The sequence below is a fragment of the Passer domesticus genome, unplaced genomic scaffold, assembly GCF_036417665.1.
Source record: "Passer domesticus isolate bPasDom1 unplaced genomic scaffold, bPasDom1.hap1 HAP1_SCAFFOLD_175, whole genome shotgun sequence".
Classification (NCBI taxonomy): domain Eukaryota; kingdom Metazoa; phylum Chordata; class Aves; order Passeriformes; family Passeridae; genus Passer; species Passer domesticus.
The window spans coordinates 68558-80954 of NW_026989958.1; the positions used below are offsets into that span (position 1 = coordinate 68558).

General features: G+C 57.9%; 1 protein-coding gene across 5 annotated transcripts; it reads right to left on the reverse strand.

Moving 5' to 3' along the window:
• Positions 1–226: 226 nt before the first annotated feature.
• On the reverse strand, positions 227–10227 carry LOC135292002 (uncharacterized). 5 transcript variants are annotated; one of them, XM_064406246.1, is made up of 24 exons: positions 10100–10227; positions 9834–9941; positions 9120–9182; positions 8960–9031; positions 8771–8860; positions 8225–8341; positions 7834–7905; positions 7674–7745; positions 7485–7586; positions 6919–7026; positions 6201–6272; positions 6041–6112; positions 5852–5953; positions 5306–5422; positions 4915–4986; positions 4755–4826; positions 4566–4667; positions 4001–4108; positions 2870–2926; positions 2597–2668; positions 2412–2510; positions 1854–1967; positions 1060–1225; positions 227–530 (listed from the first exon to the last, which is right to left on the reverse strand). In XM_064406246.1, the coding sequence occupies exons 1-24, from the start codon at positions 10182–10184 to the stop codon at positions 368–370; spliced, it is 2277 nt and encodes a 758-aa protein (XP_064262316.1). In that variant the 5' UTR covers positions 10185–10227; the 3' UTR covers positions 227–367. The 5 variants fall into 5 exon arrangements, with proteins under 5 accessions (XP_064262316.1, XP_064262315.1, XP_064262317.1 ...); XM_064406245.1 differs by having other exon boundaries at positions 7485–7574; positions 8771–8872; XM_064406247.1 differs by having other exon boundaries at positions 5852–5941; positions 8771–8872.
• Positions 10228–12397: the final 2170 nt, after the last annotated feature.

Consider the following 12397-nt stretch of genomic DNA (forward strand, 5'->3'; position numbering starts at 1 on the left):
GTTTTTTCCCTTTTTCTTATAAATTGTATTTCTGACTTGGAGTCTCTCACTGGTTTTGCTTTCCAACCAGAACAAAGATCCTTCTCTTTATTTAAACAGAAGAATGGGCCATTGCCTACCCTGCAAGCGGGGGGGTGGGGGGGGAGGGGTGGGGGGGGTGTCACCTTCAGTGAATCCTAGAGGGCAAGGCCAGGGGTCTCAGAGGCAGAGGGAGGGATGTGTTGGTCTCAGGAAGGGCTGGAGGGTGCTGGGCTGGTCCTGGGGTCCCTAGAGGTACTCGAGTTGGCTGGGATGGGACAGACAAAGATAAAAAAAGGGATGAAGGCAGCTTGGGGAGGCCCATGGGGAGAGCAGGTGGCAGTGGGATCTATGGGGTAAAAGGAGGTTCCCTCTTAGAATGTTGTTCTGGGGTCCTCTTCACAGAAGACTTGAGAGGGCTGTCCAGGCCGTTCCTGCTGCTGGAGGAGCTGCTCACGCTGTCTGGCTGTGAGGTGCAGCCACCGTCTTCCAACTCCTGTCCTGAGGTGCTCCTGTGCAGAGAGGAGGTGGCTGAGGCCCCAGCTGCCAGTGGCACACAGGGACCCTCCTGCACAGCAGGGCCCAGAGCTGGCAAGGCTCCCCAGCACGGCTGGAGCTGCTGGCACAGCTGGGCCCAGCTGGACAGCTGCCCCTCAAGGCCCCGGCCAGCAGGGACGGCTCTGGGCAGGGTCCCTGGCCAGGAGTGGGTCCCAGAGCGCCTCTGCCTTTCAAGGGCAACCTCGGCCCTGCTCTTTCTCCTCCCCACCTCCCTCTGCCTCTGCCCTGTGCCCCTGGGGCTGCTCTTGGCCAGGCAGCCTCAGTGGGAGCCAGCTCTGGCTGCAGCCCCAGCGGGGCCCCCAGGACAAGGCCCAGCAATTGAGAGGCCAATGGAAGCACTGGGCAGCAGCAGAACCCTCAGCAGAGTTATTTGGACAATCATGGGCTGGCCACAACTCCACTGCAGCCTCAATGGGAATGCTCCCTGTCCACGCTGGACTTTGAGAAGAAGCTGTTGGAGGGGGCAGGCAATAAAACACTCACTGTTTTCTGTTCCAGGAATACCAGGTTCCAAAGCAGCATAATATGAAGACAAGCTCCAAATAAAGCATGCCTGCCAGAAACCCTAGCCAGCAGCCGGTTCCCTGACAGAAACCCCTTCCGAGGCCATCCTGGGCATTGGGAACAGGTCTTGTGGTGCCGGCTGCATCTGTGGGAGCAATGGGGAGCGTGAGCCCGTGCTGTGCTGCACTGCTGAGCTGGCAGCATGGTGAATACGGGCAGGACGTTCTCTGTTTCCCCCAGAGCTGGGGCCTGCAGGCACCTTGCCGGCCCTTGGCACAGGCTGTGCCAGCCAACAAAGCCCAGCAGGCCAGGAGGAGAGCCCAGGGACAGCGCAGCTGCTTGGGCAGTGGCTGCTGCCAGGGACACGGGCCAAAGCCATCCCTGAGCAGCCACTGTCACCCCTGGCCCTCCCTGCCCCGTGACAGCTCCCCCAGCCCCAGGGGACAGGCTCAGGCCCTGTCAGGACCCAGCGCAGCCCCTGCCCAGTCGGGAGCCAGGGCTGGCTCTGGCCCTGGGCTGGCGGCAGGGCTCCTGCTCGGGGCTGCTCCTGTGCCTTGGGCCTCTGGGCACTCAGGGCCAGCTCCGCAGCAGCTGCAGCGCCAGGGACGTTGCTGCACCAGTCCCGTTTCCCCGGGGCTCTGAACCAGCTCCAGAGGCCTGGAAGCCGAGGCGCCTCCAGGTTTGGCTGCTGCCAGGCTGGGCAAGGGCAGGCCCTGGGGGAAGAGCTGCTGCCACACAGCCCCTGCCAGGGCTGAGCCCGGCACAGCAATTACCTGCTGTGCCTGTGCCCGTGTCTGCCATCGCCTTCCTTCCTGCAGCAGGGGCTGCCAATGAGCCACTGCTTCTCCCTGAGTGTTCCTCCTCCTGAACAGCCTTTTGGTCCATCACTTGAAAAAGGAAAAAAGGGACAACTGGATCAAATGGAAATATTCCCCACTGGGTATGTGTCATCTTCATCAGGAAATGCTTGTCAAAGTCACAGGTAAAGATCAGGAAAAAGCCCAGGTAACTGGGGCTAGGCCAGTGCACTCCCTTGAGCAAACAGCTGCACTTCCTGATCTTCTCAGAGACTGGGAAATGGCAGGGGATCTCAGGCCCACGGTACAGTTGGGGTACCCTATCAGCTAATGCCAAATTCCATCCTGCAGAGGCTGGGGAGGAATTGCAGCCAGGCCAGGCTGGCAAACAGCCCTGCAGGGTGTGAAAGCTGCAGCAGGGCAGCGGGGCTGCCATGGATCCCTTCCTGCTGTGCCGAGCACGGCGTGTCCAGATGTGCAGCCAAAGACCCCAGCTGCCGAGTCCCAGGGGAAGCATGAGAGAAATGCACCCACCTTGTCCTCCGGGTGCTTCCTTCTGTGTTTCTGTCAGAAATTCATCTGCTTCATGAGACTTTTTAGCTGCAGTATCTTGGGTCTTCCCTTTTGGCGGACCTGAAGAGAAAGTAGTTCCATTTCCCAGGAATGGATCCCACAAAAGCGGGGCTCAGCCTGTGGGGTCGCAGGGACACACTACTCACCCCTGCCATGGGAGCTGGATTGGGGCGAAGCATCCAGCCCTGGAGCTTGAGAAGTCCTCCCTGCAGACACACCTGTAACTCAACAGCCACAGAAGCTTCTGCCATCTCTGCTGATCTGCACGGGCACCACTGAGCCGCAGGAGCGGTGAGGGGATCGTGCAGGGCGCAGGCACACACGTGCATGGTTCTGTGCTGGCACCTGCAGCGCTGCCTCCCTGGCCCAGCTTTGGGCTCTGAGCTGGCAGCTCTCCCAGGGGAAAGGCCTTGACCTACCCTCAGCATCTCCCAGAGCCTCAGTCCTGGATGTGGGGCCTTCACCAGCAGGTTCAGCTGCAAAGAAAGGCAGGACAGAAGAGCTCCTGTGGCACTGCAGGAGATCCTCAGGCTGCCCACAAGGCTCAGCCCCGGGGCACAGCCCTGGGCCCGGCCCCTTCCCTCTCTGCTCTTCTCTGTGGCTGCACAGAGCACACGGAAGGACACACTGGCATTGCACACGGGAGGAAGATTGAAAGCTAAATGCTCCTTCCTCCCACTGACAGCGATCCTGTGGGATCCAGAAGGGATCCAGAAGGGAGCAGGGCAAGAATTTCAAAATCCTTCAGCCCTTACATAATGTTAAGGGAAATGGCTTATGAGTGAGCTCTTGTCACATTGATCCTGATTATTCTGTCAAGAAAGGCACACGGAGGAATAGCCTCCAGCATCCTCCAGGAATTTCAAGCCATTTTCCAGCAGGGCTTCCAAAAAATCCAAGTCATGATTCCAGTCTTGAAGGGATCAGAGATCAGAACGATATCAGTGGCATTCTGGGATCCCCTTCTGCCACAGGGAACTGGGCACTGCCAGGAGGTCGGCTAAGGCCGTGGGAGCCAGATGGGAATAGACATGGCCAAAGCAGCACAGGGGCCTGGGGAGCTCTGGGCTGGCTCCTGGTCACTCTCCACACTCTTTCCCTGCACTCAGCAACATCCCAGGGAGGGGTGGCTGGAGTAGCCCAGGGCCCCGGGGCTCTCACCTTCACATACAAAAGCCCTGGGGCAAACTGCAGCAGGCAGTGCCACAGCTATCCATCCCTCCCTCTGTCCCTCCTGCCCTCCTTCTGTGGGGACACCCCCCAGATCCCAAGGGCAAACAGCCAGGCCCTCTCAGGACACACTGGAGCCTTGCTCTCCCCTTCTGTCCTTTCCCCACCGTGGGCACCCTGTGCAGTCGCTGCCAGGTTTCAGGACATGTCTCCCATGGAGGGACCCCAGCAGGACTGCTCAGTATCCGAGTGCCCTGAGCCTGCTCGGGATAATTCCCCTGGGCTGTGCCTCTCTAGTCCAGGCTGTGCCTGCACTGCCAAGCAGCAGAGAGGGCAGCTCAAGTCTCAGCAGGGCTCAGGCCCAGAGGCACAGCAATTACCTCCTGTGCCTGTGCCTGGCATGGCCTCTCTTCCTTCAGCAGAGGCTGGCACGGAACCACTGCTTCCTCCACGAAATGCTTCCTTCTGCACAGGCTCTCCTTTCATTTCTGGAAAATGGAAAAGAGACAGCTGGATCAGATGGAAACATTCCTCACTGGGAATGGGGAAGGTGACAACTTCAGGAAGCATCACTTGTGAAAGGAATGCATAAGGATCAGAAAACACCCAGGATTTTGGGACACCCAAGGCTGCTTCCTTCCCCAAACAGCCCCAGTATCTGATCTGCCTGGACACCAGGAAATTGCAGGGGATCTGAGGGTGGGCATGGCCTGTGGTGCAATTGGGGCTGCCTGTCAGCTGATGCCAAATGCCTTCCTGCAGAGGATGGGCAGAAGCTGCAGCCAGGCCAGGCTGGGAAACAGCCCTGCAGGGCATGAAAGCAGCAGCAGGGCAGGGAGGCTGCCATGGATCCCTTCCTGCTGTGCCGGGCACAGCGTGTCTAGATGTGCAGCCAAAGCCCCCAGCTGTTGAGTCCCAGGGGAAGCATGAGGGAAATGCACCCACCTTGCCTTCTCTGCAGACATTCCTTCAGCATTTGCCACATGACTTCTAATGGGTCCTGGAATTTCTTGCCTGCCATGTCTTTGGTCTCTCCTGTCGGAGGACCTTAAGAGAAAGTAGTTCCATTTCCCAGGAATGGATCCCACAAAATCAGGGCTCAGCCTTTGGGGTCAGCAGGGACACACTACTCACCCCTGCCATGGGAGCTGGCTTTTTGTGCAGCATCCAAGGTAGGAGTTGGTGGAGTTGTCCCTTCAGACACGGCTGAAAAACAACAGCCAGAGAAGCTTCTGTCACCTGGTTCTTACCAGTCAGTCAAACATTACGCCTTGGTGGGACAGTGAGAACATACCTGCAGAATGCCCAGAGGGCTTCACAACTTCAGAGCGCCAGGCTAATGGAGGAACCGTCCCAGCATCCCAGTCTGGAAGCAAACCAAGATGAGAACTGTTTCCATTGTGTGCCAGGGCTGGCTCTGGCCCTGGGCTGGAGGCAGGGCTCCTGCTCGGGGCTGCTCCTGTGCCTTGGGCCTCTGGGCACTCAGGGCCAGCTCAGCAGCAGCTGCAGCGCCAGGGACGTTGCTGCACCAGTCCCGTTTCCCCGGGGCTCTGAACCAGCTCCAGAGGCCTGGAAGCCGAGGCGCCTCCAGCTTTGGCTGCTGCCGGGCCGGGCAAGGGCAGGCCCTGGGGGAAGAGCTGCTGCCACACAGCCCCGGCCAGGGCTGAGCCCGGCACAGCAATTACCTGCTGTGCCTGTGCCCGTGTCTGGCTTTGCCTTCCTTCCTGCAGCAGGGGCTGGCACCGAAGATGGAGTGCTTCCTTCAAGAAATACCACCTTCCACTGAAGCACTATGTCCATCTCTTGACAAAGGAAGGGAGACAGCTGCATCAGATGGAGCTGTTTCCCACTTGGGCAGTGGCATCAGAGGGAATATTTGTGAAATTTATGGTGCAGGAAAATGGCCAGGCTACAGTGGCATGATGAGAGCACTTCCAGCTCCAAACAGACACCCTTTCCCTAATCTGCAGGGCTGGATATTGTGGGGGATCTCAGGGTGTGTTACAGTTTGGGCTGCCTGTCAGCTGATGCCAAATGCCTTCCTGCAGAGGCTGGGCAGAAGCTGCAGCCAGGCCAGGCTGGGAAACAGCCCTGCAGGGCGTGAAAGCAGCAGCGGGGCAGCGAGGCTGCCATGGATCCCTTCCCGCTGTGCCGGGCATGGCGTGTCCAGATGTGCAGCCAAAGCCCCCGGCTGCTGCCTCCCAGGGGAAGCATGAGGGAAATGCACCCACCTTCTCTTGTCGGCTGGGGTTCCTTCAGCTCTTTCCTCATCAGTTTAGATGGTTCCAGGGAGATCTTATCTGTTGTGTCTAGGATCTTCCCTGTTGGAGAACCTTAGAGAAAAATATTTCCATTTCCCAGGAATGGATCCCACAAAAGCAGGGCTCAGCCTGTGGGGTCAGCAGGGACACACTACTCACCCCTGCCATGGGAGCTGGACTTATGTGCAAAATCCAAGGTAGGAGCTGGAGAAGTCCTCCCTGGAGACACATCTGTAACACAACAGCCACAGAAGCTTCTGTCACCTGGTGCCTGCCCGCTTGTCAGCAATCCATCCTTGCAAGCACACTGAGAACATACCTGCAGGAGGCTCCAAGGGCTTCGAAACTTTATTCATCCAAGGTAATGGAGACGCCTTTCCAGCAACCTCATCTAGAACGGAGCACGGATGAGAACATTTTTCAGTGTATGCTGGGATCCCCTTCTGCCACAGAGAACTGTGCACTGCCAGGGAGTCGGGTAAGACCGTGGGAGCTAGACATGAATGGACATGGCCAAAGCTGTTGGGGCCTGGGGAGCTCTGGGCTGGCTCCTGATTACCCTCCACACTCTTTCCCTGCCCTCACCAACATCTCTGGGAGGGGTGGCTGGAGCAGCACAGGGCTCCGAGGATCTCTCCCTCACAGACAGAGGAAATCCTCCCTAAAACATGGGGGCAAACTGCAGCAGGCAGTGCCACAGCTATCCCTCCCTACCTCCCTCTGTCCCTCCTGCCCTCCTTCTGTGGGGACACCCCCCAGATCCCAAGGGCAGACAGCCAGGCCCTCTCAGGACATACTGGAGCCTTGCTCTCCCCCTCTGTCCTTTCCCCACCGTGGGCACCCCGTGCAGTCGCTGTCAGGTTTCAGGACATGTCTCCCATGGAGGGACCCCAGCAGGACTGCTCAGTGCCCTGAGCCTGCTCGGGATAATTCCCCTGGGCTGTGCTGCTCTAGTCCAAGCTGTGCCCGCACTGCCAAGCAGCAGAGAGGGCAGCTCAAGCCTCAGCAGGGCTCAGGCCCAGAGGCACAGCAATTACCTCCTGTGCCTGTGCCTGGCATGGCCTCCCTTCCTGCAGCAGAGGCTGGCATGGAGCCCCTGCTTCCTCCGGGAAATGCTTCTTTCTCCGCAGGCTCTCCTTTGATTTCTGGAGAATGGAAAAGAGACAGCTGGATCAGATGAAAACATTCCTGACTGGGAATGGGGAAGGGGACAATTTCAGGAGGCATCACTTGTGAAAGGAATGCATAAGGATCAGAAAACACCCAGGATTTTGGGACAACCCAAGGCTGCTTCCTTCCCCAAACAGCGCCAACATCTGATCTGCCTGGACACCAGGAAATTGCAGGGGATCTGAGGGTGGGCATGGACTGTGGTGCAATTGGGGCTGCCTGTCAGCTGATGCCAAATGCCTTCCTGCAGAGGCTGGGCAGAAGCTGCAGCCAGGCCAGGCTGGGAAACAGCCCTGCAGGGCGTGAAAGCAGCAGCGGGGCAGCGAGGCTGCCATGGATCCCTTCCTGCTGTGCCGGGCATGGCGTGTCCAGATGTGCAGCCAAAGCCTCTGGCTGCTGAGACCCAGGGGAAGCATGAGGGAAATGCACCCACCTTGCCTTCTCTGCAGACGTTCCTTCAGCATTTGCCACATGACTTCTAATGGGTCCTGGAATTTCTTGCCTGCCATGTCTTTGGTCTCTCCTGTCAGAGGACCTTAAGAGAAAGTAGTTCCATTTCCCAGGAATGGATCCCACAAAATCAGGGCTCAGCCTTTGGGGTCAGCAGGGACACACTACTCACCCCTGCCATGGGAGCTGGCTTTTTGTGCAGCATCCAAGGTAGGAGTTGGTGGAGTTGTCCCTTCAGACACGGCTGTAAAACAACAGGCAGAGAAGCTTCTGTCACCTGGTTCTTACCAGTCAGTCAAACATTACGCCTTGGTGGGACAGTGAGAACATACCTGCAGAATGCCCAGAGGGCTTCACAACTTCAGAGCGCCAGGCTAATGGAGGAACCGTCCCAGCATCCCAGTCTGGAAGCAAACCAAGATGAGAACTGTTTCCATTGTGTGCCAGGGCTGGCTCTGGCCCTGGGCTGGAGGCAGGGCTCCTGCTCGGGGCTGATCCTGTGCCTTGGGCCTCTGGGCACTCAGGGCCAGCTCCGCAGCAGCTGCAGCGCCAGGGACGTTGCTGCACCAGTCCCGTTTCCCCGGGACTCTGAACCAGCTCCAGAGGCCTGGAAGCCGAGGCGCCTCCAGCTTTGGCTGCTGCCGGGCTGGGCAAGGGCAGGCCCTGGGGGAAGAGCTGCTGCCACACAGCCCTGGCCAGGGCTGAGCCTGGCACAGCAATTACCTGCTGTGCCTGTGCCTGTGTCTGGCTTTGCCTTCCTTCCTGCAGCTGTGGCTCGCATTGAAGATGGAGTGCTTTCTTCAGGAATTGCCACCTTCCACTGAAGCACTATGTCCATCTCTTGAGAAAGGAAGGGAGACAGCTGCATCAGATGGAGCTGTTCCCCACTTGGGTGGTGGCATCAGAGGTAATATTTGTGAAATTTATGGTGCAGGAAAATGGCCAGATTCCAGTGGCATGATGTGAGCACTTCCAGCTCCAAACAGACACCCTTTTCCTAATCTGCAGGGCTGGATATAGTGGAGGATCTCAGGGTGTGTTACAGTTTGGGCTGCCTGTCAGCTGATGCCAAACGCCTTCCTACAGAGGCTGGGCAGAAGCTGCAGCCAGGCCAGGCTGGGAAACAGCCCTGCAGGGCGTGAAAGCAGCAGCGGGGCAGCGAGGCTGCCATGGATCCCTTCCCGCTGTGCCGGGCACGGCGTGTCCAGATGTGCAGCCAAAGACCCCGGCTGCTGAGTCCCAGGGGAAGCATGAGGGAAATGCACCCACCTTCTCTTGTCTGCAGGGGTTCCTTCAGGTCTTGCCTCATCTGTTTGGATGGTTGCAGGGACATCTTATCTGTTGTATCTTGGACTTTCCCTGTTGGAGTAACTTAGAGAAAAATATTTCCATTTCCCAGGAATGGATCCTACAAAAGCAAGGCTCAGCCTGTGGGGTCAGCAGGGACACACTACTCACCACTGTGATGGGAGCTGGGCTTGAGTGCAAAATCCAAGGTAGGAGCTGGAGAAGTCTTCCCTGTAGACACATCTGTAACACAACAGCCACAGAAGCTTCTGTCACCTGGTTCCTGCCCGCTTGTCTACAATTCTTCCTTGGTGGCACACTGACAACATACCTGCAGGAGGCTCCAAGGGCTTCAAATCTTTATTCATCCAAGCTGATGGAGAAGCAACCTCATCTAGAACGGAGCACAGATGAGAACACTTTCCAGGGTGTGCTGGGATCCCCTTCTGCCACAGGGAACTGGGCACTGCAAGGGGGCGGCTAAGGCCGTGGGAGCCAGATGGGAATAGACATGGCCAAAGGTGCACAGGGGCCTGGGGAGCTCTGGGCTGGCTCCTGGTCACTCTCCACACTCTTTCCCTGCCCTCAGCAACATCCCTGGGAGGGGTGGCTGGAGCAGCGCAGGGTCTCGGGGTTCTCTCCATCAGACACAGAGGAAATCCTCTCTAAAAGCCCGGCGAAAACTGCAGCAGGCAGTGACACAGGTATCCATCCCTCCCTCTGTCCCTCCTGTCCTCCTTCTGCTGGGATAGCTCCCAGATCCCAAGGGAAAACAGCCAGGCCCTCTCAGGACACACTGGAGCCTTGCTCTCCCCCTCTGTCCTTTCCCCACCGTGGGCACCCCGTGCAGTCACTCCCAGGTTTCAGGACATGTCTCCCATCGAGGGACCCCAGCAGGACTGCTCAGTACCCGAGTGCCCTGAGCCTGCTCGGGATAATTCCCCTGGGCTGTGCCGGTCCAGTCCAGGCTGTGCCTGTACTGCCAAGCAGCAGAGAGGGCAGCTCAAGCCTCAGCAGGGCTCAGGCCCAGAGGCACAGCAATTACCTCCTGTGCCTGTGCCTGGCATCGCCTCCCATCCTTCAACAGATGTTGGCACAGAACCACTGCTTCCTCCGGGAAATGCTTCCATCTGCACAGGCTCTCCTTTCATTTCTGGAGAAGGAAAAGGGACAGCTGGATCAGATGGAAAAATTCCTCATTGGGAATGAGCCATGGATCCCACCCGCTGAGCCGGGAACCATGCGTTCAGATGTGCAGCCAAAGCCCCCGGCTGCTGCGTCCCAGGGGAAGCATGAGGCAAATGCACCCACCTTGTCCTCCCTGCAGCATTTTCTTCAGCACTTGCCTCATCTGTTTGGATGGTTCCAGGGATATCTTCTCTGTTGTGTCTTGCATCTTCCTCTTTGGAGGAACTTAGAGAAAAATATTTCCATTTCCCAGGAATGCATCCCACAAAAGCAGTGCTCAACTTGTGGGGTCAGCAGGGACAGACTACTCATCCCTGCCATGCAGACTGGTCTTGTTGGCAATAACCACCAACGTACGGATGAATCTCCTCCCTGTAGACACACCTGTAACTCAACAGCCACAGAAGCTTCTGCCATCTCTGCTGATCTGCACGGGCACCACTGAGCAGCAGGAGCGGTGAGGGGATCGTGCAGGCCGAGGGCACACACGTGCATGGTTCTGTGCTGGCACCTGCAGCGCTGCCTCCCTGGCCCAGCTTTGGGCTCTGAGCTGGCAGCTCTCCCAGGGGAAAGGCCTTGACCTACCCTCAGCATCTCCCAGAGCCTCAGTCCTGGATGTGGGGCCTTCACCGGCAGGTTCAGCTGCAGAGAAAGGCAGGACAGAAGAGCTCCTGTGGCACTGCAGGAGATCCTCAGACTGCCCACAAGGCTCAGCCCCGGGGCACAGCCCTGGGCCCGGCCCGGCCCCTTCCCTCTCTGCTCTTCTCTGTGGCTGCACAGAGCACACGGAAGGACACACTGGCACAGCACACGGGAGGAAGATTGAAAGCTAAATGCTCCTTCTTCCCAATGACAGTGATCCTGTGGGAGCCCTCAGGGCTCCAGAAGGGAGCAGGGCAAGGTTTCCAGATTCTTTCAACCTTAAGATTATGTTAAGGGAAATGGTTTGTAAGTGAGCTTTTGTTGCATTAATCCTGATTATTCACTCAGGAAAGACAGAATGAAAACTTGCCTCCAGCATCCTCCAGGAACTTCAAACCATCCTTCATCAGGACTTCCTGAAAACCCATGTCACGATTCCAGTCTAGAAGGGAGCAGAGATCAGAACCATTTCCATGGTGTGCTGGGATCCCGTTCTGCCACAGGGAACTGGGCAATGCAGGGGTGTTGGGTAAGGCTGTGGGAGCCAGATGTGAATGGACATGGCCAAAGCTGCCCAGGGGCCTGGGGAGCTCTGGGCTGCCTCCTGGTGACTGTCCAGCCTCTTTGCAGGCCCTGTGCAACATCTCTGGAGGGGTGGCTGGAGTAGCCCAGGGCCCGTGGGGTCTCTCTCCCTCCCACAGAGGAAACCCTCCCTAAAGCCCGGGGCAAAACCATCCCCAGCGCTTCCCAGGGAGCAGGGAGCGCTGTCCCGGGAAAGGGCAGCCCTGCTGCCGGCTCACCTGCTCGCCGCGCTTGCAGCGGAGCAGCCTGGGCAGCCCTGGCAGGCAGGGCCACGGCCAGGAGCAGCAGGAGTAGGAGGCGCAGAGCAAGGGCCATGGTGCCTTGTCCTCCGCCAGTCCCGCAACTCTTGCTGCCACCGCTGTCCCGACACCGCTGTCCCAATGTCAGCACCGCTGCTGCCACCGCCGCTGCTGCCGCAACAGTTGTGCTCAGGGACTGACTGCTGGCTCCTTGTGCTGCTGTGCAACCACGGGGCTCTGGCACCTCTGGCACCTCTGTGACCTCAGGGCCTGCTGAGAGCTCAACCTGCTGTGACCCCAGAGCCCTGCTGTGACCTCATGGCCTTAGCTGTACCCCCAGAGTGTGTGCCCGTCCGCATGAATGGACTGCCCTGATTGTCAATATTTTGCTTCATCAAAGGGCCATTGCTCAGCAAAACCTTTCTTTTGCCTGCTGACATTGCTGGTCAGGCTGCATCCCTCAAGATGCTCTTGATTGTTGCAGTTCAAATTTATTTGATTGATTTCATTTTAAGTGTTGTTTAAGGGCTCTGTTGTGCCCCCATTTTTTTCCTGAGTTGGTTTACCTGTGGGTTTTACCCTCCCTCCAAACTGTCCCTCGTGCCCTTCCCCACCCCTTGTTCCAGCTCTTTCCCTGCCTGTCAAGGCAACCCAGCCCCTTGGTTCCCAAACCTTTGGGCCAATCCCTTACTGCAACTCCCCTTTGGAATTCCCCTACTCCTGGGAGCCCCATTGGCCCTTGTGACCCATCCTCTCCACCCTCCTACCCCAATTGGCCCCAGACACGTATTGTAATCCCCTCACTCCTCTCCTGAGGATTCCCTATTGGTTCATTGTTTGCATCCACCCCATGACTTGTATGTGTACAAAACCCCTTGGGCAGTACAGCTAGGGGCTTCTCATCCTGTTCTCTTCACCTGGACTAAGGTGTTCCTTGCAGAACCTGAAGACAGGGAGC

Excerpts from the sequence above, each read along its gene's own strand:
- LOC135292002 (XM_064406243.1), bottom strand. The coding sequence starts at position 10,184 with ATGCAAGACACAACAGAGAAGATATCCCTGGAACCATCCAAACAGATG. Across the intron at positions 8,873-8,959 it reads GCCCAGCTCCCATCACAGTG|TTACTCCAACAGGGAAAGTC; the intron begins GTGAGTAGTGTG and ends TTTTTCTCTAAG. Across the intron at positions 7,587-7,673 it reads AGCCAGCTCCCATGGCAGGG|GTCCTCTGACAGGAGAGACC; the intron begins GTGAGTAGTGTG and ends CTTTCTCTTAAG.